General features: G+C 41.8%; 1 protein-coding gene and 1 pseudogene across 1 annotated transcript; both read right to left on the bottom strand.

Annotated features, from left to right (window-relative positions):
• Positions 1 to 8,768: 8,768 nt before the first annotated feature.
• On the bottom strand, positions 8,769 to 21,309 carry ARL13A (ADP ribosylation factor like GTPase 13A). The gene is given in 8 exon segments (XM_049107835.1): positions 8,769 to 8,933; positions 11,293 to 11,347; positions 12,065 to 12,279; positions 13,012 to 13,112; positions 14,346 to 14,432; positions 14,435 to 14,644; positions 20,803 to 20,873; positions 21,251 to 21,309. Coding segments are annotated over 8 exon segments (963 nt in total).
• On the bottom strand, positions 19,808 to 20,085 carry LOC112649425 (small nuclear ribonucleoprotein E-like; annotated as a pseudogene).
• Positions 21,310 to 24,044: the final 2,735 nt, after the last annotated feature.

The raw sequence follows: 24,044 nt of genomic DNA, 5'->3' as shown, positions 1-24,044 counted from the left end.
CACAGAAATACAATTCTAAGAGAATATATGAAAAACTATATGCCAACAAATTAGACAACCTGGGAGAAATGGATAGATTCCTAGAAACAAACTACCAAAACTGAAACTGAAGAAATAGAAAACTTGAACAGACTGATAACCTGGAAAGAAATTGAATCAGTAGTCAAAAATCTCCCAAAAAACAAAAGTCCAGGGCCAGGGATGCGTGGGTGGCTCAGTGGTTTAGCGCCTCCCTTCAGCTCAGGGTGTGATCTGGGGTCCTGGGATGGAGTCCCGCATTGGGCTCCCTGCATGGAGCCTGCTTCTCCCTCTGCCTATGTCTTTGCCTCTCTCTGTGTCTCTCATGAATAAATAAATAAAATCTTTAAAAAAAAAAGTCCAGGGCCAAATGGCTTCACAGGTGAATTCTACTGAACATATAAAGAAGAATTAATACCTATTCCTCTCAAACTATTCCAAGAAGTAGAAAAGGAAGGAAAACTTCAGACTCATTCTATGAGGCCAGCATTACCCTGATATCAAAACCAGATAAAGACTCCACTGACAAAAGAGAACTACAGGCCAGTATCCCTGAGGAACATGGATACAGATACTCTCAATAAAATACCAGCAAACTGAATCCACCAATACATTAAAAGAATCCTTTACCATGATCAGGTGAGATTTATTCCTCGGTTGCAAGAGTGGTTCAGTATTTGCAAATCAGTCATAGTGATATACTGCATTAAGAAAAGAAAGGATAGGGGATCCCTGGGTGGCTCAGCAGTTTAGCGCCTGCCTTTGACCCAGGGCCTGATCCTGGAGTCCCGGGATCGAGTCCCACATTGGGCTCCCTGCATGGAGCCTGCTTCTCCCTCTGCTTGTGTCTCTGTCTGTCTTTCATGAATAAATAAATAAAATCTTTTAAAAAAAGAACCATATGATCATTTCAATAGATGCAGAAAGAGCATTTGACAAGGTACAGCGTCCATTTGTGATAAAAACTCTCAACAAAGGTATAGAGGGAACATACCTCAGTGTAATAAAGGTCATATATAAAAAACTCACAGCTATTATCCTCCTCACTAGGGAAAAACTGAGAGGTTTTCCTCTACAGGCAGGAACAAGACAGGATGTCCACTCTCACCACTGCTATTTAACATAGTACTGGAAGTCCTGGCCACAGCAGTTAGACAACAAAAAGAAATAAAAAGCACCCTAAATCACCAAGAAGTAGTTAAACTTTCACTATTGGCAGATGACATTATACTCTATATAGAAAACCCTAAAGAACACCAAAAAATGTGCTAAAACTGATACATGCTTTTAGTAAAGTTGCAGGATACAAATTTAACATACAGAAATCTGTTGCATTTCTTTTTTTTTAAAAGTAGGCTCCACATATAAGTGAGATCATATAATTGTCTTTCTCTGAATGACTTATTTCACTTAGCATAATATCCTCTAGTTCACTCATATGTGGAATTTAAGAAACAAAACAGAGGATCATAGGGAAAGAGAGGGAAAAAATGATGAAATCAGAGGAGACCAACTGTAAGAGACTCTTAATCATAAGAAATAGAGGGTGGCTGAAGGGGAAGTAGGTGAGGGGACTGGGTAACTGGATGATGAACATTAAGGAGGGCACATGACATAATGAGCACTGGGTATTATAATAAGACTGATGAATCACTAATCTCTACCTCTGAAACCAATAATACATTATATGTTAATAATTGAATTTAAATAATATTTAAAAAATAAAGTAGGCTCCATGTCCAATGCAGGGCTTGAACTCACAACTCTGAGATCAAGACGTGAGATCAAGAGTGAGATGCTCTACCAACTAAGCTACCCAGGTGCCCCTGTGGCATTTCTATACACCAATAATGAAGCAGTAGAAAGAGAAATCAAGGAATCAATCCCATTTTTACAATTGTATCAAAAACAATGAAATATCTAGGAATAAACCTAACCAAGGAGGTGAACAACGTGTAATCTTAGAATTGTGAAACACTGATGAAGGAAATTGAAGATGACACAAAGAAATGAAAAACCTTCCATGTTCATGGATCAGAAGAACAAATATTGCTAAAATGCCTATACTATCCAAAGCAATCTACACATTAATGTGATCCCTATCAAAATGCAACAGTATTTTTCATAGAGCTAGAACAAATATTCCTAAAATTTGTATGGAATCACAGAAGACCCTGAATATTCAGCTAAAGCCACCTTGAGAAAGAAAAGCAAAGGAGGAGGCATCACAATTCTGGACTTCAAACTATATTACAAAGCTGTGGTTACTGAAACAGTATGGTACTGTCACAAAAAATGGACACATAGGTCAATGGAACAGAATAGAAAACCTGGAAATGAACTCACAACTATATGGTCAATTAATCTTTGGCAAAGCAGGAAGGAATATCCAATGGGAAGAAGTCTTTTCAACAAATAGTGTTGGGAACTGGACTACTTTCTTACACCATACACAAAAATAAACTCAAAATGGATGAAAGACCTAAATGTGAAACAGGAAACCCATCAAAATCCTAGAGAATACAGGCAGTAACCTCTTTGACATTGGCCATAGGAGCTTCTTTCTAAATATATCTCTAGAGGCAAGGGAAACAAAAGCAAAAATAAACTGTTAAGAGAAAGGGGAACCCTCTTGTACTGCTGTTGGGAATGCAAACTGATGCAGCCACTGTGCAAAACAGTATGGAGGGTCCTCAAAAAGTTAAAAATAGAACTACCCTATGATCCAGCAATTGCACTACTAGGCATTTGTCCAAAGAATACAAAAATACTAATTCAAAAGATACATGCTCCCCAATGTTTATAGCAGTGTTGTGTACAATAGCCAAACTATGGAAACAGCCAGTGTCCATTGACTGATGAATGGATAAAGAGGTGGTATGAATATATATAAAATGGATTATTACTTAGCCCAAAAAAGAATGAAATCTTGCCATTTGCAGTGATAAATATAGTATTAGAGAGTAAGTCAGAGAAAGACAAATATCATATAATTTCACTCATGTGGAATTTAAGAAACAAATGAGCAAAGGGAAGAGAAACAAACCAAGAAAGACTCTCTCTCTTTTTAAAGATTTTGTTTATTTGAGAGAGAGAGAGAGAGAGAGAGAACAAGGTGGAGGGGACAGGGGCAGAGGAAGAGAGAGAAGCAGACTCCCTGTTGAGCAGGGAGCCTGACACGGGGCTTGATCCTAGGACCAGGAGATCATGAACTGAGCCGAAGGCAGACACTTAACCAAGTAAACCCAGGTGCCCCAAGAAATATACTTTTTGAAAAAAGATTTTATTTATTTATTCATGAGGGACAGAGAGAGAGGCAGAGACACAGACAGAGGGAGAAGCAGGTTCCTTGCAGGGAGCCTGATGTGGGACTCGATTCCCAGACTGGGATCACATCCTGAGTCAAAGGCAGATGCTTAACTGCTGAGCCCCCCAGGAGTCCCAAGAAATAGACTCTTAAGTATAGAGAACAAACTAATGGTTTCCAGAGGGGAGGTGGGTGGGAGAATGAGTGAAGTAGGTGATAAGGATTAAGGAGTACACTTGTGATGTGCACAGGGCAATTTGTGGACATGTTAAGTTACTATATTGTACATGTGAAATTAACACTATGTTTACTGGAATTAAAAACTTAAAAAATAAAAACGTTAAAAAAAGGAGGTCCAAATATATATGTTGTCTTAAACTCCCATTTTATTTTATTTTAATTTAATTTAATTTAATTTAATTTAATTTAATTTTATTTTATTTTATTTTATTTTAACTCCCATTTTAGAGTTTGGCCAGCTAGGTATTGGGAAGGAGTTTCTCACTGTAGTGCTAAGCCTGAAATGGTAATTGTGCCCTGAACATGAGAGGAGTGGGAAGAGTAAGGGTCCAGCCCATTTTTTTAAAAAGATTTTATTTATTTATGACAGAGAGAGAGGGGCAGGCTCCATGCAGGGAACCCGACGTGGGACTCGATCCTGGGTCTCCAGGATCACACCCCAAGCTGAAGGTGGCGCTAAACCGCTGAGCCACTGGGGCTGCCTTGGGTCCAGCCCATTTTAAAGCATCAGCTCCCTTAGCATTCCGTTCCTTTTCTCTTCCCTGGATCCAAAAAACTGTGGCATTAATTCCTGTATCAGCCAAAAGGCAGGTGTTTCTGTAACCTAGTTTGACCACCATGACAATTTTAAAAAGTTTTGGTGGAGGGGGAGTGGAATTTAAAAGAACTATGACACTCTTCGTTCTCTTACGTTCTTGAGGGATGAATCCTTCTGTGTATGTTTGTCATAGTTGCAATCAGCATGTGTATGTGCTATTTTCACTTAACATTATTTTACATTCTGCTTCCCACTTGTGCTGTGTACATAATTGTCATCTTTAATGGCTAGGTAACGTTCCATTGTATTGAATAGCATGATAGTTCTTAGGACTGCGCTCATTTTTCTAAGCAGATATAAAAGGCTTGCCGTCTCTTAGCACCAGAGGTCTATTTTAGTTCCTGGAAGTGGAGACTAGCATGAGCGTGGGATTGCGTGGGATTCATGAGTCATCATCACACAGCACAGTTTGAGTGCTTTGTTAACATCACTCTGCCCACCAGTCGACAGCAGAGCCTCTGGGTTCCCTGGACCTGGGCCGTGCACTTCATAGGCATAGCGATGAAGAGCCTTGACTCCCACGACCCCCAGCTGATACTATTTCTGTGCCAACAGCAAGAAGTTCTTGCTGCTTTCTCACTCACCTGGGATAACTCCACCTGTGTGTCTCATAGAGATTGATATAAGAGAAAAGGCAGGGAGAGTGGGAGGATGGATTATTCTAGCTAAAGAAGTAAGGTACAGGTAAGGGTGCCATGGCTACAGTTCATCTCGGCACACCTGTGAAAATGAAGTAGGATGTGGGGATGGTTTCCAGTCCTGGCAAGCTAGGCAATAGCTCTCATTCTCTACCCCCTTCCTCTCAGAAATCTCAGTTTTGGTCATCCAGTAAAGGGTTAAAGGAGGTTAGAGACAAAGCAGGGAGTCCAGGTGTGACCTCTGCCCCTCAGGTGGCTAATGGCATTTTATGCTTGAGAATGCTAATTGGTGAGGTTCTCCTGAGAAGAGTTCTATTAAGTGCATTTGGTTAAGTCTCACTAGTAGCAACTGCCTTGAAAATGAGTGATTCTGATTGGTTACTGGGAGGGAAGAGATATCCAGAACACATGGCCCAAGCACCAAACACTCAGATATTCAAGGGAGGTACAGCTATGTTAGCTACTATTGGTTTCCATGCTCTGATCCTAATTGATGACTGTTCTTTCTTAACTCTTACTGTGTACTCACTATATGATCTGTGTTCTGCAGATCACACTGGATACCAGTACTGCTGACAGGGTACTCCTGGCATGTAGAAACAACATACAAATGAAGAGTGGTGAGTAGATGTCAGGAGTTGAAAATCATTGCAAACAGAGGGACCCCCACCACCACCTCTGCATACTGAATTCTCTAGTTAGAAAACCCAGGCTTGTCTTATAATACAAACAGACAAGTACTCAGAGCCATATGGGGTTTGTTGAATGATGGACCAGGGCCTTTTGCTTACACAGAGATTCTGACAAGGAGCTAAGCCTTAAAAGTCCTGGAGGAGGGAGGCCAAGACCTTGACAATGAAAGGAAGGAAACTTCCAAGGCAACCACTTGCTTGAAAGAAAATTTGGGGCAGCCCCGGTGGCTCAGCGGTTTAGCGCCACCTTCAGGTGTGATCCTGGAGACTGGGGATCGAGTCCCACGTCGGGATCCCTGCATGGGGCCTGCTTCTCCCTCTGCCTGTGTCTCTGCCTCTCTGTCTCTGTGTCTCTCATGAATAGATAAATAAAATCTTAAAAAAAAAAGAAAATTTGCCCTCTAGGGTTGAGGGGCTATCCCTATTCTAGGTCTTGGGCTGCCATGTTGACACATGGATTCGTAAGACCTCTTTGGCAGATTTAGGATTTTCAAAGGCAAGGATATGGGAGGCAGTGATTAGCAGTGGTTGTAGTTACCCTAAATTCTCAATGCTATTTTTACATTAGAATCCAAGGCATCTCTCTTTGGGTTGTCCTTTACAGAAAAGAGGATCTCTTTCCCAGAAGGGAGGTGTAGCTCTCTAATGATCTAAGCTTCTCCCCTAATCATAATAATAGTAGCTAACATTTAATGAGCTACTTATTATGTGCCAGGCACGATGCTAAGCATTTTTATATGGATTTTCCCCTTTGATCCTGACAACTCTGTGAGGTAGGTACTCTTATTTCTGTCTTCACTGGGGGAAATTGCCAGAGTTACCCAGCAATTTGGGATTTGAGATTTGGAAAGTACAGTAACAGACTGCAGCAACAAAATAAGATTCACTCAAAAAATAAATAGAGGTATGCAGGCTGTATTTGGGGGATTTTCTTTAAATAACTTTGTGATTGATGGAGTCTATGTACAAAAATTTGGTTAACATTCAGGAACACATACACTGTACAGAGGGAAGTGTGCCAATATACCGAAATGCAGTTTTATCAAGTTGCTTCAGCTTAAATTCTCCAACTTGCCCACATTTATAGGTAGCACTCCCACCCCTTTTAAACCACACTTCCCTCTTGGCTGAGAAAGTATGCCTGCCTCATAAACATACATGCCATAAAGACAAATGTGGATGATACAGTTTTCTTAAGAACACTAGTTTGTTCAATTACATTTCCTGTTTGATAAAACTCTTCTTCAGTAGAGAGATTTACTGAATCCCTGGGTGAGAATGATTGTTAACAGAATTCTCCAGTGACATTTATTAGGCAATTTGGAGGATAGTAGGTGGGTCAGCAGTGGCCAGGGGAGACCCACAGAGGAAGCAGTATTTTTGAACAGGAAAAATAGAGTACTGGCTCAGGCACACAGGAGATAGGGATCTTAAGAGCAGCTCTGAAAAAAAAAAAAGCAGCTCTGTCAGTGATCAGCTGTGCAATCTTGGGCAAGTCACTTAACCTCTCTGTACCCCAATCTTCTCATCTGTTAGGCAACTGAGGTTGGACTAGAGACTCTGTAAGGTAACTTCCAGCTCCATGATTAATAGTCTGAGCCTCAATCAGAATCCTATCAAAGATCCACAAGGGGGGGGCACCTGGTTGGCTCAGTCAGTTGGGTGTCTGCCTTTAGCTCAGGTTATGATCTCAGCGTCCTGGGATCTAGCCCTGGGTTGTCATCAGGCTCCCTGTTCAGCAGGGAGTCTGCTTGTCCATTTCCCTCTGCATCTCTCCACCCCCCTCCTGATCTCTCTGTGTGTGTCTCTCATGAATAAATAAATCTTTAATCGAGATTAAAGCTGAAGGCAGTCGCCCAACCACTGAGCCACCCAGGCATCCCTCATATAAATAAAATCTTAAAAAAAAAAGATCCACAAGGTGCCTCGGGTGGGTTTTTTGGAGATAAGGCCATGTGTAATGCGTAATAGCAAGTGTTGTAGACTTAGTGTTCAACCCTCTAGATGGGTTTATAAGACTGATGCAAGGTTTTTATCCTCCAGAAACAATTATGGGCTAGTTGGCTTATCTTGCCAGGTGAAGCTGTATAAGGTAGAATTTAAGAGTATGAGTTATGGGGGTGCCTGGGTGGCTCAGTCCGTTAGGCATCTGCCTTTTGCTTGGGTCATGCTGCCAGGGTTCTGGAATCGAGTCCCACATCAGGCTCCTTGCTAAGGGAGGGAGTCTGCTTCTCCCTCTGCCCCTCCCCACTGCTCGTGCTCTCTCTTACTTTCTTTCTCTCAAATAAATAAAATCTTAAAAAAAAAGAGAGAGAGCTTGAGTTATAGAGTTGGACCTTAGTCCGAAAACCAGTTCTGCCACTTCTTAATGGGTGCCCTGGGCCAAATGATTTGACCTGTCAGTTTCTGCTTCTAAAAGATGATGATAATAGTACTGACCTCATAGGCTTGTGAAGGTGAAAGGCAATAGTATGTAAAGCACTTAGCCCAGCACCTGGCAAAATAGAAAGTCAGTCATCTGTATCTGCTACAACTAGTGGTGTGCTTATTTCTATCAGCGTAATTCTCCTGACTTGGCCATGGCTTCACTTCAGCACTTTTCCTGGATGTAGCTTTTCCTTTCAGCATGGAGTTAGAGAACAGCATAAACAGATATTCCTGGCCTTATGCCAGCTCTAGAGTCAGATCTGGATTCAAATCCCTGCTCTGCTTCTTACAGGGTGTGGGACCTTGGGGCAAGTTGTTGAACTCATCTGTTCCTTAGTTCCCTCATTTGGAAAATGCAGGCAGGGATACTGCCTACCCTTAAGGGTTGTTGTGAATAACATAATGAATGTGAGGAACTGAGGCCTGTGCCTCAGGCTTGACATCCAGAAGGCACTCAAATGGTGGCTGTGGTACTGATGATGCAAGTAATAGTTGTAGTAATAGTAAATACTACCACTACCCTCCATGGGATGGAGGGCTGAATGTGTTCAAGCTCCTACAGTTTTTGCCTACCTAACCGAAGGGTTGGGAGAGGCAGCAATTGCTGTTTCTTGGAGCGAGAGCAAGGGAATTGTTGCCAGGCTTCACAGACCATGGCTGGGAATTTAAAACTGAGTTTTGTTTTGTTGTTTTTTTTTTCCCCCGGAGGCGTGACTGAAAATGATTCATTAGGGCATAATTCTCAGCCGAAAAGTTCTATTTATTTCTGCCAATCCCCTTACACTGAAGAACCTTGGGGTGGGGGAAAACCTAACTCTAAACTGACCCTCTACTTCTAAGGCTCGATTTCAGTTGGTCACCCAACGCCCATGTTGTTCATAGGCTTCATGAGAAGCAGCTGGGTGCAGATACTTAACATCTCTAGTCTTCTTTGCCAAGGTCATCTTTCTTCTCAAATGGATGCCACCTAACTTTTCTTGAGCCCCTCGACAAGTATAAGCTTCATTTGACGGCTAGAATGTAGATGTATAGGGACAATGGGAGTCCTTAGGATTGTGATGTTAGAGTAGGTGGACTTGTAGGGGGACTTTAGAGGTGTTAGCAAATAGAAGTAAAAAACTGAGAAGTCCTGATGGTCCTAAAGATGAACCCATTTACTGAGGGAGGGATATGAGTGGTTTTTTTTTTTTTTTTTTGGACTTCCCTCCATGTTTCTCTTTAGTACTCTGTTGTTAAAAGTCTAATAAGAGAAAGAAAACAGCCAGTCACTGCAAGTGAAGCTAAGCACCGGGTTTCCTGTCCTTCCCAGATGTTGGTCCCTACACCCAAGGGGGTGTAGACTGCACCCCTCCAGGCACCTGCCCTCTGCCTTGGCCTCGTGCTTTCTCTCAGTCTTGCTCTCTTTCCTCTCCCCTTTAAGTAATACTGACCACAGGATCCAAAGGCTTCTTCGCAAGGGTTTTCCAGTAACATCTCTGTGTCCCAGGTCTCCGTTTTTTGTTTTTTTGTTTTTTTTTGCCCTCGATTCTGAGGTTATAGAAATGAAAAATGGATTTCAATTCTGGACAGAGATTTAGGGGTAGTTTCTGGCATCTAGAAAAACACTTCCTCTGCTCTTCTACCAGATTTCTTCCATTCAGCTCTCATCCTTACCCCTTATCCACAGAGCAGTGCCTCTCTCCTCCTCCTCCATGACCCTGGCCAATTCTGGGCCCCTCTGTATAGGTATAACAACCCAAATGTCTGGGGCAGCCTGAAGGGCTAGATCCCTTGGAGAGCAGAGGTCATGTAATATTGACAGTTGGGGGGTTCCAAGGAATGTTGAGGAGTGGCCATTAACAATGGGACTTCAAGGGATCCCTGGGTGGCGCAGCGGTTTGGCGCCTGCCTTTGGCCCAGGGCGCGATCCTGGAGACCCAGGATCGAATCCCACGTCGGGCTCCCGGTGCATGGAGCCTGCTTCTCCCTCTGCCAGTGTCTCTGCACCTCTCTCTCTCTCTCTCTCTGTGACTATCATAAATAAATAAAAATTAAAAAAAAAATTAAAAAAAAAAACAATGGGACTTCAAGGTCTCGCTTTTTTTTTCTTTTAATGCCTTTATTGCATTGGGAGAGATTGTATATGCTTAATGTAAAAACTAAGAATTTCCAAAAAAAAACAAAAATCCAAAGAAAGTCACCTAGGCCTTTTACTTCTTGAAATCACATAGTATCTCACCTTTAGAGAAAAACCACTGCTGATGTTTTGGTGATTTCTCTTTGGATTATTCTGTGCATGTATATGCATCACGCTGAACATGCTAGACTCTTATCTACCATTTTTTCTCACAAAAGATCAGGCCGTGAAAAACTTTCCACATCAGTAAATGTAAGTCAGCATTATCTCTTTTCATGTCTGCATAGTATTCTGTTGTATGAATGCACCATAATTTATTTCGCCATACCCCGTTATTAGTCCTTCAGCTTTTTTCCAACTTTTAGCTGTTGTATACACTATTGGGTTTCCACATTTTTAAAGTTCTTCATTCACATACCCACACCCACCCACCCCCCCACACACACATTGAGAGAGGGAGACAGACACCCAAACTACTCACCATGAAGGTTGTACCAATTAGAAGGTTGTACTTCCACCACTGGAAATCATAACCTTTAAGATAATCTGATAGCCGTGCTAACAAAGATTTTGTGTCAGCCAGTGCCGGAGTGCTGGGGCATCATACTGGGCTACCAGATGGTAGTCCCCAAGCACTCTCCCTGTACTTCATCCGCTGCTTCTAACCACCAACCATAGCATGAGAAAAGAGTTTCAGACTTACAATAGGAATACCGTTTTATAAATTGTGAGAGAAGGGCTGTGTATCTTTTCTGACTAATCACTGGTCCAGCATTACCTTCAAAAAGATCTGGGATGAACACTGGGGGTTATACTATATGTTGGCAAATTGAACACCAATAAAAAATAAATTTATACATAAAAAAAGATAATCATCATCGGTGTTTGGAGCTGGGGGCTGCGAGTCATCACTTTGATCATAGCAAAGCTCAGTAGTGTTCTGAGTTCTGTTTCCCCCAGAACATTCACCTTCCTCCATAGGTTCATCTAAAGCAAATGTTACTGATATATTCTTTTTAGGCCTTACTTTTTTTTTAAGATTTATTTATTTATGATCCCGGGACTCCAGTATTGCGCCCTGGGCCAAAGGCAGGCACTAAACTGCTGAGCCACCCAGGGATCCCCTAGGCCTTATTCTTAAACCTTCTTTCTGGACAGCAAGAAGATGGAGGGGAAAAACAAAAAGTCAGTTGGTGCTTTGACAGTTCAGGCAGGGATTGGTCCCTGGGGACAGTAACATTTAAAGAGCCACTTACCTGTAGAATTGGCTTTAGGGGCCTAGCTTCCATTTAGCATTGTCCTAGGTGCTGCCTTTTTTTTTTTTTTTTCTTTTTTTTTTTTTGGTGCTGTCTTTTTTCTTTGGACATTCCCATCCTGGTAGCAAAGCTGAGGAAGAGAGGAAAGAAGCAGCAATAGTGAAAATAGACACACTTGAGATTCTTTAATTGAATGTAGCTATTACCCCATCCCTGCCATATGCTTTTGGACATTGAAAAGGACAACAGAGCAAGAGGACATTTAGGTCTTTTATTCCTCAAAATCTTAACTCCTGTTTTCTTTTTTTTCCTATTTCTTCTTCTTTTCCATATTTGTGTTTTCGTTCATCTTTCCTTATTATTAGGAGGATCAGAGAACTGTAAGCAGAGAATGTAGGGTAGCTTTAAGACTTTTGGCCACGGAATGTTTTCAGTAAGCTTCTTAAGGGGCTCATGTTCCTTTTCTCCTCTGTGTGGCAAACCAGGCAACAGAAGCCCTGTTTTGGAGAAGCTCTAATACTGATAGGTTGGCTTTGCCTTTATACAATTCACCTCACTAACAGGGCCACTCAAGTTGTGCTGAGGGGAGAGTATAGTTAACAATGTTGGAATGTTCGTGGTCATCGCCTTAGCCTCATTTGGACCAACTGATCTTGAGACACTTGCTCAGCACTGCGCAAAATCGATATGCCACCCAGACCTCCCTGCATATGCTGAAGATTGACTCCTGCATCTCTTCTTATCAGCACACCTAACAGAGGCAGCTCAGTACCTGTCTGATGAGCATCTTTCCCCAGAGCCTCTGGTGCCCTTGGAGGTTGGAATGCTTGAGGTGAGTGGCTGTTGGCAAGTACACAGCTCTTCATATTTATCCTCAATGGCGGCTAATAGCCAGCGCAGCCCTTCAATTATGGGCTGATGGTTCCTTCTTCTTTTTTTTTTTTTATGGTTCCTTCTTTGGAGGTTTTTGATGGCTGAACAGGGTTCCTATGACAAAAAGGACAAAAATAGCTTCTTTTTTTTTTAAAGATTTTACCTATTTATTCATAAGAGAGAGAGAGAGAGAGGCAGAGACACGGGCAGAGGGAGAAGCAGGCTCCATGCAGGGAGCCCGACATGGGACTTGATCCCGGGTCTCCAGGATCACACCCTGGACCGAAGGCAGCGCTAAGCCACTGAGCCACCCGGGCTGCCCAGAAGAATAGCTTCTAACCCAAGGGTCTGGGACCCCTGAGTCCCAAAGTCCCAATTATTCTCAGCCAAGAGCAGAGGTACACTTAAACTCTGCTATGCCCAGAGAGGCTCTAAGACTTCCTAGGAGACACTCAGCACTCATTCCTGAGAAGGTACATGAAAGACAGAAGTTAAGGTCCTTTAATAAAGTGATTGTGGTGTAATGTCCTGGATGTGTGACCTTGGGCAAGTCACCCATAGTCTCTGAGCCATAGCTTTCTTATCCATAAAATGAAGATATGAGACTTCTAACTGTACAGAGCTATTTTGAAGGCCTAATAAGAAAGAAGATGTGAAAGTGTTATAAAAATGTTTTATTTATTGTCAGTGTTGAGTCAGAAATCATCACTGTAGATGTTGCCATGGGGGAGAGGCTTTGCCTGAGACTCAGCAGATGGGGCTGATTATGGAATAGGCCAAGGGATGCATCAGCTGAGCTCGAGAGGGTGAGGGTGAGGCAGGGAAGGAAGGGGGGTTGATACTTACCACTTGGCACAGGGACTTGTTCTCATTCACTAGCCTTTTTAGGAGTAGATACTCAATAGTATCACAAGGTAGGAGGGCGTCCTTCTTGTTTGTTTGCCAGGCTAGAGCAAGGCATTGGAGAGAGGGAGGGAAGAGAAGAGGAAGAGTGTAACAGAAATAGAGACCAAGGGTAAGCAAAGAAGGGAAAGAGGAGAAGAACCAATTCTAGTACAACTACTACATATCCAGGAACTAGCTTTAAAAACATAAGCAATGGGATGAGGCAGAGATTCTTCTGGCTAACTCTCAGTGGAGGAAAGAAGAGCACAGATAAATTGAATTCAAGATAATCCCAAGGCCTTGTTTCTCATTTCCTCTACACTATGCCACCAAACCTGAATTAGAATTGCTAACCGAGGGTTTAGCTAAGCCTGGGTGGCTCAGTTGGTTAAGCATCTGCCTTCAGTCTTGGGTCCTGATCCCAGGACCTGATCCCAGTCCAAGCCCTGTGTGTTGGGCTTCCTGCTCAGTGGCAAGTCTGCTTCTCCTTCTGCTCCCCCTGCTTGTGCTCTCTCTCTCTCTCTCTCTGTTAAATAAATAAATAAACTATCTTTTTTAAAAAAAGAAAGAATTGCTAACCAGGATATGAACAGATTTGAAGGTTTTACACATTCTCTGAACCTCTCTGTTCATGCACGAGTTGGATGTACTAATGAAGAATGAAAAAAAGCAAAAAGGGAGTGGGGGAAGGGTGAGGGTTGATGGGCCTCCAGAACTATCACCAGAACTATTACCCTGGAATGAATGCTAGTTACATAACTCTGGGGTAGTTGGCCAAAGGAGGAGTCCATTAACATCAATTATACAAAATAGGGGTTGTTTTCTGCCACTTTTTCAGGATCAGAGACTGAAGGCAGAAAAGAAGGAAATTCAGGAAGGCAGTTTTCAGGAAGAGTTGAGGGAAGGGGGTTAAAGATCCAGATATTACTCTCCATTTCCCTTTGATGCTTGCCTTCAGAAATCCCTTTCTTATGTATGTATGTATGTATGTATTCATGCGAGACACAGAGAGAGAGGCAGTGTCATAGGCAGAGGGAGAAGAAGGCTCCCTGTGGGGACCTTGATACGGGACTTGATCCCAGGACCCCAAAGGCAGACGCTCAACCACTGAGCCACCGAGGTGCTCCCAGAATTACCTTCCTACAGTTAGGTAACATATTCTCCCATGACAGTATGTGGTAGAAAGTGGCTTTTGAAAACTTCCCCCAGAGGACTGGCCCCCTTTCCCTCACTGAGCTGAAGGGAAGAGGAGGTCAAGCAGGGTGTGACAAAGGGACCACCCTTCCTCTGCCTACTTCTCAGGGTACATGGGAAGGGGAAATTGGGCACAAAAGCAGAGTCTGACAATAGGATAGGTTTCCCCACCACCCTTGTATCAGAAGTAGATGTGTCAAGATGATCTTCACTTCCTGCATGCATCCTAAGTCACTGGAATCCAGGACAAAAATAAGTCCGTGTGCCTGCGCCTAGTAGTTTGGCCAGATTTTTCAGCCCTTCATGTCTCCGTTCAGGTTATAGATGGAAACTTCATACTCATCCAGCAGGAGTTTAGTCAATTCAGATTTCATACAATTGTCCATCCTACTGGGAAGTACTACACAGAGAAGAAAGGAGAAGCAACCACAAAGCAGAGAAATAGAGTTAGACATCATAATTTGTTAAACAGAGGATCCCGGGGTGGCTCAGCAGTTTAGCGCCTGCCTTCGGCCCCAGGGCCTGATCCTGGAGACCTGGGATGGAGTCCCTCATTGGGCTCCCTGCATGGAGCCTGCTTCTCTCTCTGCCTGTGTCTCTGCCTCTCTCTCTCTCTCTCTCTCTCTCTGTCTTTCATGAATGAATAAATAAATAAAATCTTTTAAAAAGAAAAAGAATTTGTTAAACAATAACTTTAGATTAAACAATAGTTAGATGTAAGAATTTGTTAAACAATTTGTTTAACATTTCAAGGCTTGACCAGAGCTTGCCCTGAGGATACCAAATGAGGCATCTTGCCATCATGCTCATAGTCACAGATTCATCTTCCTAAACCAGCACTTTGTCATGCTACCTTTTCCTGGCTCAGTAACCTTCAGTGAGTGCCCACTGCTCCCAGGATAGAATACTGATGCCTTTGCCTTCTAACCTGCCAGACCTGACTGGTGTCTACAGTGCTTCTGGTACACACCCAGTTTCTTCCTCCCTCTGCTCCTTGGCTCATGGTCCTCCCACTCCACAAGAATGCCATGCTCTGTCTTGCCCTAGGCCTTCACAAGATGCTATTCCCACTGCTTAGGACACTCTTCCACCACTCTTTGGTGGAAACTTTTGGCTTTTAAAAAATAGATCAATTTAGATCTTGTTTCCACTAGAAAGCTTACCACTCACAGCACATATAAGTGCTATGAAATCTATGATTTTGTTATCTGAACTAGAAACTACAACAGGACAGGAACCCTTTCAGTTTTATTCACCATAATATTCATGATGCTGAGCACAGAAAGTGGTACATAGCTGGCACAACAGATGAATATTTGTTGAATGAATTCTGATGAATGAATGAATGAATGAACAAGAGGCCCTTCTCTCCCACCCATTCTTCAAGGCCCAGCTCAAATAGCAGTTTCTTTAGGAAGCCTGTCTGACCTGTCCGGTTCTCATTTCTCTCTTTTTGAGTACATGGTTATTGAACTGGTTCTTAACCTCATTTTGTGCGTGTCCTGTCTTTCCAACTAAAATATAAGTTGTCAGGGAGGGGCTCTGCATTACCTTACATATAGTAGGTGTTCAAAAAATGTTTGTGGTACATATTATTGTAGACGAAAATATGAAGTCCTCTTCCTCATATCTCCAAGAAACCATTAGAAACTCAGATATATTTACTGTTTCAAGGCTATGGCCAGAGCATAGAATCCCATAGGGCATTCCATACCTCTTTCAGCTCCCATAGAAATGCAGTTCAAAATGACAGGTTTTTTTTTAAATTTTTATTTATTTATGATAGTCACACACACAGAGAGAGAGAGAGAGAGGGGGGCAGAGACATAGGCAGAGGGAGAAGCAGGCTCCATGCACCGGGAGCCTGACGTGGGATTCGATCCCGGGTCTCCAGGATCGCATCCTAGGCCAAAGGCAGGTGCTAAACTGCTGCGCCACCCAGGGATCCCCAAAATGACAGTCTTACACACATTTTAGTCTTTTGAACTAATAGTCCTGGCCTGGGTCTCTCCTCATATAAGGAGTAAAATGATTTTATAGATTCTCTACACTCATACCTGGGAGTTTTAACACCAGAATCAGTAGCTTCTTATTTATATATAGTCTTAGATCTACCTATGACATTTTCCATGGGATTGCCAGAATGAGTCATTTAGCTGAGAAGTTAGTAAGAAACTTGAAAGCTTTACATGTATGTATGTGTGTGTATATATGCATATGTGTGTATCTTATTACACTCTAATGTGATCTTATAACTTGTGTTTTCATGTTACTCAGTGATCTTAATTATAGTTTTCAGATTGCATAGTTTTCAGTCACAACTTTGGTATGATATTTGCTATGTCTATTAGACGACTTAAAAATAGTGAGTGGAATAGGTTGAAACTCTAAAGGTAATTTTTAAATCTTGTTTCCTGCATCCAGGCAAGCTTTATATCATCTTTTCCCTGTCAGAGCAAAACATTTTCCCTAGTTTTTTTGTTCTTTCTACTTGAAACCTTAGCAGTTCTTTCAATAGTGCAATCTAATGTTGGTGAACCATAGAAGCCATGAGAAGTTGTTTCCTGATTATTTACATTTCTTTTATTTCTGCTATTAATTTATAAACTCCCTGAGGACAGGTACTGAGTCCAATTTATCTCTCTATCCCTAGCAGAGTGTTTCATAAAGCACAGTCTGGGGACTCTCTGCTTCAGAGGTACAAGGAGGTGATTGTTAAGTTCTACTTTATACCAAGTGAATAAGAACCTCTAAGTTTGGGACCCAAGCATTCATATGTTTAACAAACCCCTATAATTAAGAAAATCCCCAGTTAATTTTCCTGCACTTTAAAGCTTGAGACCATTGCCTTAGAGAGCAGTGAAACTCAAGCCTATTGTGTCTCAGCATCATCTGGTGCACTTGATAAGATTTTGAATCTGTGGGGCACCCAGACCATAGTATCTGAACCTCCAGGCACCTGCGTCAGTAGGCATGAAATCTCCTCAGCTGATTCTGAGTTTTGGCTCTCAGTATTCATGATGCTCCTGGATCATTGTGGAGCATTTAAAACCTATGATGCTAGGCCTCATTCTTTGAAGGTTTGATGCCATACATCTGGGGTGGGACTTAAGCATTTTTTTAAAGCTCTCCAGGTAACTGAAATGTATAGCCAGATTTGAGAAGCACTGCTCTAAATGCCCTGCTTGTGTTCATGCTTGGGTTTCTTGCCCCCATGTGACCATGCCAGACAAAACAGAGTGAATGGTGTCATTGATAATAATGGTTTATTTTAAATGTCCCAAAATATTTTATAGTTGGCATCTTCAAATGTTCACACAAGTTATAACTTGTAGATTGGAATTTCCTTCCTAGGCTATTATCTGTTCTTGGTAATCATAAACATTTGCAAGAGCAGGGGAGGCAAGCTATTGCATTTTGGGTACAGAGCAACCTACTAGATTGATTCTGGTTGTCCTGCATGGATAAAGATGGCCTGAGACATTCTTTAGAAAGTGACATCAAGGGTGCCTGGGTAGCTAAGTCAGATAAGTAATTGCCTTCGGCTCAGGTCATGATCCCAGGGTCTTGGGATCAAGTCCCACATCTCACTGCCTGCTCAGCAGGGAGTCGGATTCTCCCTCTGCCCTTCCCCCTGCTCATGATCTCTCTCTCTCTCTCTCTCTAAGTAAATAAATTAATTTTTTAAAAAAAAGAATGTGATATCAGTGGCACTTTGCTTCTTGACCATTAAAAACTGGAATATTACTCAGCCATTAGAAACGACAAATACCCACCATTTGCTTCAACGTGGATGGAACTGGAGGGTATTATGCTGAGTGAAATGAGTCAATCAGAGAAGGACAAACATTTTATGTTCTCATTCATTTGGGGAATATAAATAATAGTGAAAGGGAATAGAAGGGAAGGGAGAAGAAATGGGTAGGAAATATCAGAAAGGGAGACAGAACATAAAGACTCCTAACTTTGGGAAACGAACTAGGGGTGGTGGAAGGGGAGGAGGGGGGCGGTGAATGGGTGATGGGCACTGAGCGGGGCACTTGGCGGGATGAGCACTGGGTGTTATTCTGTATGTTGGCAAATTGAACACCAATAAAAAATAAATTTATTATTAAAAAATAAAAATAATAAAAGTGAAAAGCTAAAAAAAACAAAAACTATTCTTTGAATAAAGTCACAATTATAAACCTATTGGTTTATGGATCAGCTCCAAGTTAGTCACCAAGCACAAGGCAAGTTATACAGTAACACATTAAATAGAGTACAGGTTCTTTCCTCTAGGAATTAGAATGAAAAGCAGGCATTGTTTTCACAGACAGAATAGCACATGGCTAATTGCAAATGAATGCTTCCCAAAGCTGGCTGGCCATCAGAAACACCTGGGGAGTTTTTAAAAGCTAGATTCCCAGGCCCCACCAGAGTGGATGAGAATCTAGGGGAGGGGCTGAGTTGGGGCTCTAATAATTATCCTCACTTTTATCAGTAATCTTGTGATTTATCTCAGCTCCTTGATTTTTCCTGCTCCTCCTTACCTTTTTACCGTTTCTGCCTATCAGAGAACTGAGAGAGGCAGGGAGTCAAGTTTGCTGCCTATAAAGGGAAAGGACAGGGGATGGAGCACTTGTAAAACGGTAGTATGTTGTCAGAGGAGAATGGGGAAGAACCTTCATCCCACAAATATTTATTGAGTACCTGCCTGAGGGTACTAGAAGTACAGAGACTAAAGATACAGAGCTGAAAAGATCTATTACTTCTCAAGGGGCTCACAGTCTAGGGGATGGACTTGCTATTGTACAGTGAGTGATGTTGTGATAAGTGCAAGGTAGAGGGAGGCAGAGAATTGACTGGGAGCTGACGAAGGAGGTTCTGGGCATTAGGGGTGGCCCGGGTAGAGCTGGGGTCAAGCTTAGGCTTGTGTCTCAGGGCGTTTGATTAAGCAATTAGGTAATGAAGTGGATGAAATGCTAGGCAGTGAGATAGCATGTACAGAGTGTGGGCATGTGAACCAGAATGTATGATCACAGAGAAATGGCAAATAATTAGTTTTGGCTTTAATCAGGGGGCATATGCAGAGAGCATGGGCAAAGGAAGCTGGAGGCGAAGTCAAGGACCAAATTGTAGAGGACCTTGTATGCTGCTAAGGAATTTAAATTTTGTTTTGATGATAATGAGGAGCCTTTGGTGTTGAGCAGGGAAGCTCCATGATCAGATTTTTGGATTAGATCCTTCAGACAACTGTGTGGATTGAATACAGGATGGGGTGTGTGGGGCGGGGGGTGGACAACTAGAGATCCCAAGATCAGCCAGCAGGCAGTCACTGTAGTTCAAGGAAATTGATACAGGTTTCAGGTAAACAACTAGCCTAGGAGTCAGGTTAGCCCTTTCCTGTACTTTTCTTTTCTTTTCTTTTTTCTAAATAAAAGCAATCCCCCAGCATTTATTGTCCTCTGGTAATAACATAAAAGTAATCAAAACAATACAAACAAGGGTTTTAGAACTATATTCCCAAACAAAGGACATCTAAAAAAACAAACCACATAGCCTTCTCAAGAACTTCTCACTTCTAGTTGGAGACACTTTGGAGCAGGGTAATATTATCTCCTTTTAGCATGATTCGACCCAGTTGTTTTTTTGACTTTGTTTTAGAATGAATCTCTTCGGTATCATCTAATTCAAGGTTCATGTACTCATCAAAACCAATGACACAGCCCTCTATCCGCATGTTTACTTGCTCATAAAGCCACACCTGAGTCCGAGATCTATTTTGCAAGTATCTGAAGATGAGGTTGATGGGCGAACCATCACCTTCTGCACTTTTTGGCCCTGACCACAGTATGCCATGGTGGAAGCTGACATGGACCACGCTTCCTGTACTTTTCTGAGGCCCTAGGTTATGTAAAGCTCAGCCACATTATCATACCCCTTCTTTTATTTTATAAATGTCAATGGCATCGTATGCTGGGCTCCCCGATTGGCTGGCCAGCAGTCAAATGGGTTTTCACAACTAGAATAGTAGCTCCCTGAGATTCTGCGTGACTATTGCTTGAAATGTCAAGGTATTAAACTGGAGATCTGGTATTAGGCTTGCATGTCTCTGAACTGACAACATTTCTCAAGCTCCAACCCTCTATATTAACTGTCACAAAGAGTTTCATGTTATTAAACTTCTTCATTATCCCATACTTGTCTCTCTTATCTAGACCAAATTCCACTTTGAGTTCTGAAACCAGACACTGTTCAAACATGCTATCCTTTATAATTGACTGCAGTACTTTACATAGTTTGAGCTTATTCATACTGACACTATGAGAGGACCTTCAATTGGGATAACTTGTAAAGGGAGAGGTGACAACCATTACATAAACAGGCTGCTAATGCCCAAGGAGGTGTGTGTGTGTGTGTGTGTGTGTGTGTGTGTGTGTGTGTGTGTGTTAGGAAATGTTTATCCTCAAAAGAGGGAACCTGCAGGCCATGAAGTAGGCTAGGAAGGAATGATTATTTCATTGGTCCCTGGGGCCCATAGGAGACCTAGCCCTAATGTTCTTAATAATCCCTTACATCTTTGGAAAGCCTCCACAAGAACTGTTTTGCCTGAGTTGTCCAATCCAATGATGATGATGGTCACATTCCTGGAAATAGAAAAGAAAAATGAGCTGAAGCCTTAAAAAGCACTGCTAGTTCTGAGGATAAAGAATTCTACTCTTTGTTCATGTTGAGGCTCTGCATGCAGTAGTCCCAATGCATATACCATAAAAAGCATAGCCAAGGTGGTAGAAAGCGGTATGGGAACCCCCTCCTAAAGCCTGCAAGAATGCATTTTTTCCCCTCATTTACTTGCCTTGGAGAATTGGCCCTCCTCTCCCAACCTCGCCTCCAATCTTGGCAGATATTGCTTAATCACTTTCCCTCACAATGTAGATCATGAAGATTCCTCCTTTCAAGGACTTTGGGTGGATACATCAGAGGAAATGGTGGAATAGGTCTAGGGAAATAACTGCAATATTACCTTCGTGTCTCTTCAGTTGTCTTTACCCGAGACCAGCTGGAAGTCAGCAGCTGGAACATTTTTCAGCTTGGTTCTTTAATATTAGGGGAAACAGATACATGAAAACTCAGCCCCATTGTTAACACTGAACCTAAGTCACCTTAGGACTACACAGGTGGTGATAAACAAGGTCTGAAGTCAGAAGTCCATAACTTCATTGTATCCAATCTTGTCTATAAATATTACAGATGGAAAGACTGGTTATTCTTAACCCCACTGGAAGGTACCTGCAAAGTAGGGGGATTTCTTATTAAAGCAACCCACCATGGGCATAACATCAGGTGTGGCCTGTCCCTTCAGCCATAGCTCATCCCATCATAGGAATATCTTCATTCACTCCTGGGTGTGAGTGGGGTGTGCAGCAATGCCTTGGAGAAGAACCAGATTAGATTTCAAGAAGAACCTATTGGGGGACCTATTGTAAGTAACAGCTGTCCATTAGGCTTGGTTCTCATTGCTTCTGCTTCAAAAATGTGAGAATTGGTGACCCAATGGCTTAGATTTTCATACAATTTCTAGAGCTGTAAGGGACCTTAGAGATCACCCAGTCTAATAGAGTTCAAACATCAATCCAGGTGCCCCACTCTCAAAGACTGTAGGGAGCTGCATAAGCTCCCTGGGTGATTTCAAAGTGTGGCTGTGTTTGGAAGTGATCACCTAAGTAAAAAGGGCAATTTAGACAACCACTTCAAGGTTTATCCATGTTGGAGCATATATTTGTATTTTGTTCCTTTTTCTGGTTGGATAATATTCCATTGTGTGGATATACCAACATTTGTTTATCCATTCATCAGTTGATGGACACTTCGATTGTTTCTACTTTTTGGTTCATATGAATAATGCTGTTATAAACATTTGCATCCAAGTTTCTAGACATGTGTTTTCAGTTTTCTTGGATATATACCTAGGAGTGTAATTGCTGGGTCACATGATAACTATGTTTAACCTTTTGAGGAAGTGCCAGATTGTTTTCCATAGTGGCTACAACATTTTACACTCCTACCAGCAGTACGGGAGGGTTCTTCCAATTTCTCCGCATCCTCACCAACACTTGTTGTCTTTTTGTTTATAGCTGTCCTAGTGGTTGGGAAGTGGTATCTAATTGTGGTTTTAATTTACATTTTCCTAATGACTAATTCTATTGGAGCCTGGAGCTGGGGGAAGTTCTGATTGGGTTAGCAAAGTACTGCAGCTGATACTTCAGATGGACTTTGCCTAGCTACCTAATGAACACAGTGCATGTCCAGCTTATCAAATAGAGACAGTTCATAGCATTACTTAGAGTTCAGTTTATTCCCTAGGAAAATCATTTGGCTCTCCATGAGGACCTCCTGGAGAATGGCTATGACTTTTGCTCAATGAAAGGGAAAACTTACATATGGACAGTGATCAAATCCAGCCTTATTCCTGCTTTGCTCCTGAAGCTGATAAGACCTGGAGCCTGAAACACCAGAGCCCAATTGTCTGGGTTTTATGATAGCCATCTCCCTTTGAGATGAGGCCAGTAACAGCTTCATGTCCATTTCCTGATAATTGGCAGAGCTTCCTAGCTTGATATCAGGCTCTCTGTATTTGTTAGTGCCACCAAGAAGAATCAAACTGACATCACACAAGTTTTTCCTCAAGAACTCACTCTAAAGATGGATAAATAGGTTAACTGAGGAGGAAAACAATTTGACTAGGGGTTACTGGTCCCTTCTTTCGTATCCAGTGTCTCTCATAGGTATCCTGGTATGAAATCACCTAAATTAGACCTTCAGATCTCTTTTCTATAAAATGGAGATAATGATATATTTTGCTTACCTTGAGGTGGTTAATCATTTATCTGATTGGAAGTTGGTTCTTTTTGGATGAAAGACATAAGATGTGTAGAGTAATAGGAAGGTGTATTGAGCTTTCTAGCCTTCTTGCCAGATTAGTACAGATCAGTTGCCTACTTGTGAAGGGTATGGTAGTGGCCTAACAATGGCTTCAAGGTTCTGCCATATTTATGGCAACTACTGCCTGGTTCATAGCAACCAAACCCACATCTTCCTACCTTGTATCATTACAACTAATTATTAAATTTTAGTCATCATAGTTTTTTTTTAGTTTACAAAGTATTTATATATGTTATACAAAGTATTAATTGTTTTATACAAAGTATATATTTATTTATACAGAACTTAGTATGTACCAGCACTCATTTAAGCACATTATACATATTAACTAATTTAATCCCTGTTACAACATTGACAGAAAGCAAGGGCTGTCATTCCTACTTTTTGGAGAGGAGGTTCACAGAGAGGTTAAGTAATTTTCCAGGGTTACCCAGCTAGGAAATGATGAAGCCAGAATTCAAACCCAAGTGTTCTAGCTTCAGAGCCTGTACAGAAGGTTAAGATTCTCACAGGTGGTTTGAATGGGGATCTCAGGTACCAAAGAAACTGCCTCTGCTCTGGGTCTCTCTCTCTCTTCTGGCCAAACTGTATTTTACTTAATCTTTTTTTAGTGAACTTTTTAAAAATAAACTTCATTTTTTAAGGATGGTTTTATTTTTTTTTTTGGATGGTTTTAGTTAAGCAGAAAAATCACAAAGATACTACAGAGATTTCCCAAATACTCTACACCCAGTTTCCCCTAGTCTGAGCATCTTGTGCTAGTATGGTGTACTTTTTTTTACAATTAGTGAACCAATATTCTTTAATGTCCTTTTTCTATTTCAAGATCCCATCTAGAATACCACAGTACATTTAGTTGTTAAGTCTTAGGCTCC

The sequence above is a fragment of the Canis lupus genome, chromosome X (genome assembly GCF_003254725.2).
Source record: "Canis lupus dingo isolate Sandy chromosome X, ASM325472v2, whole genome shotgun sequence".
In the NCBI taxonomy this organism is placed as follows: domain Eukaryota; kingdom Metazoa; phylum Chordata; class Mammalia; order Carnivora; family Canidae; genus Canis; species Canis lupus.
The sequence above is the reverse complement of the archived record's forward strand: the minus strand, read 5'-3'. Positions and strand labels throughout refer to the sequence as shown.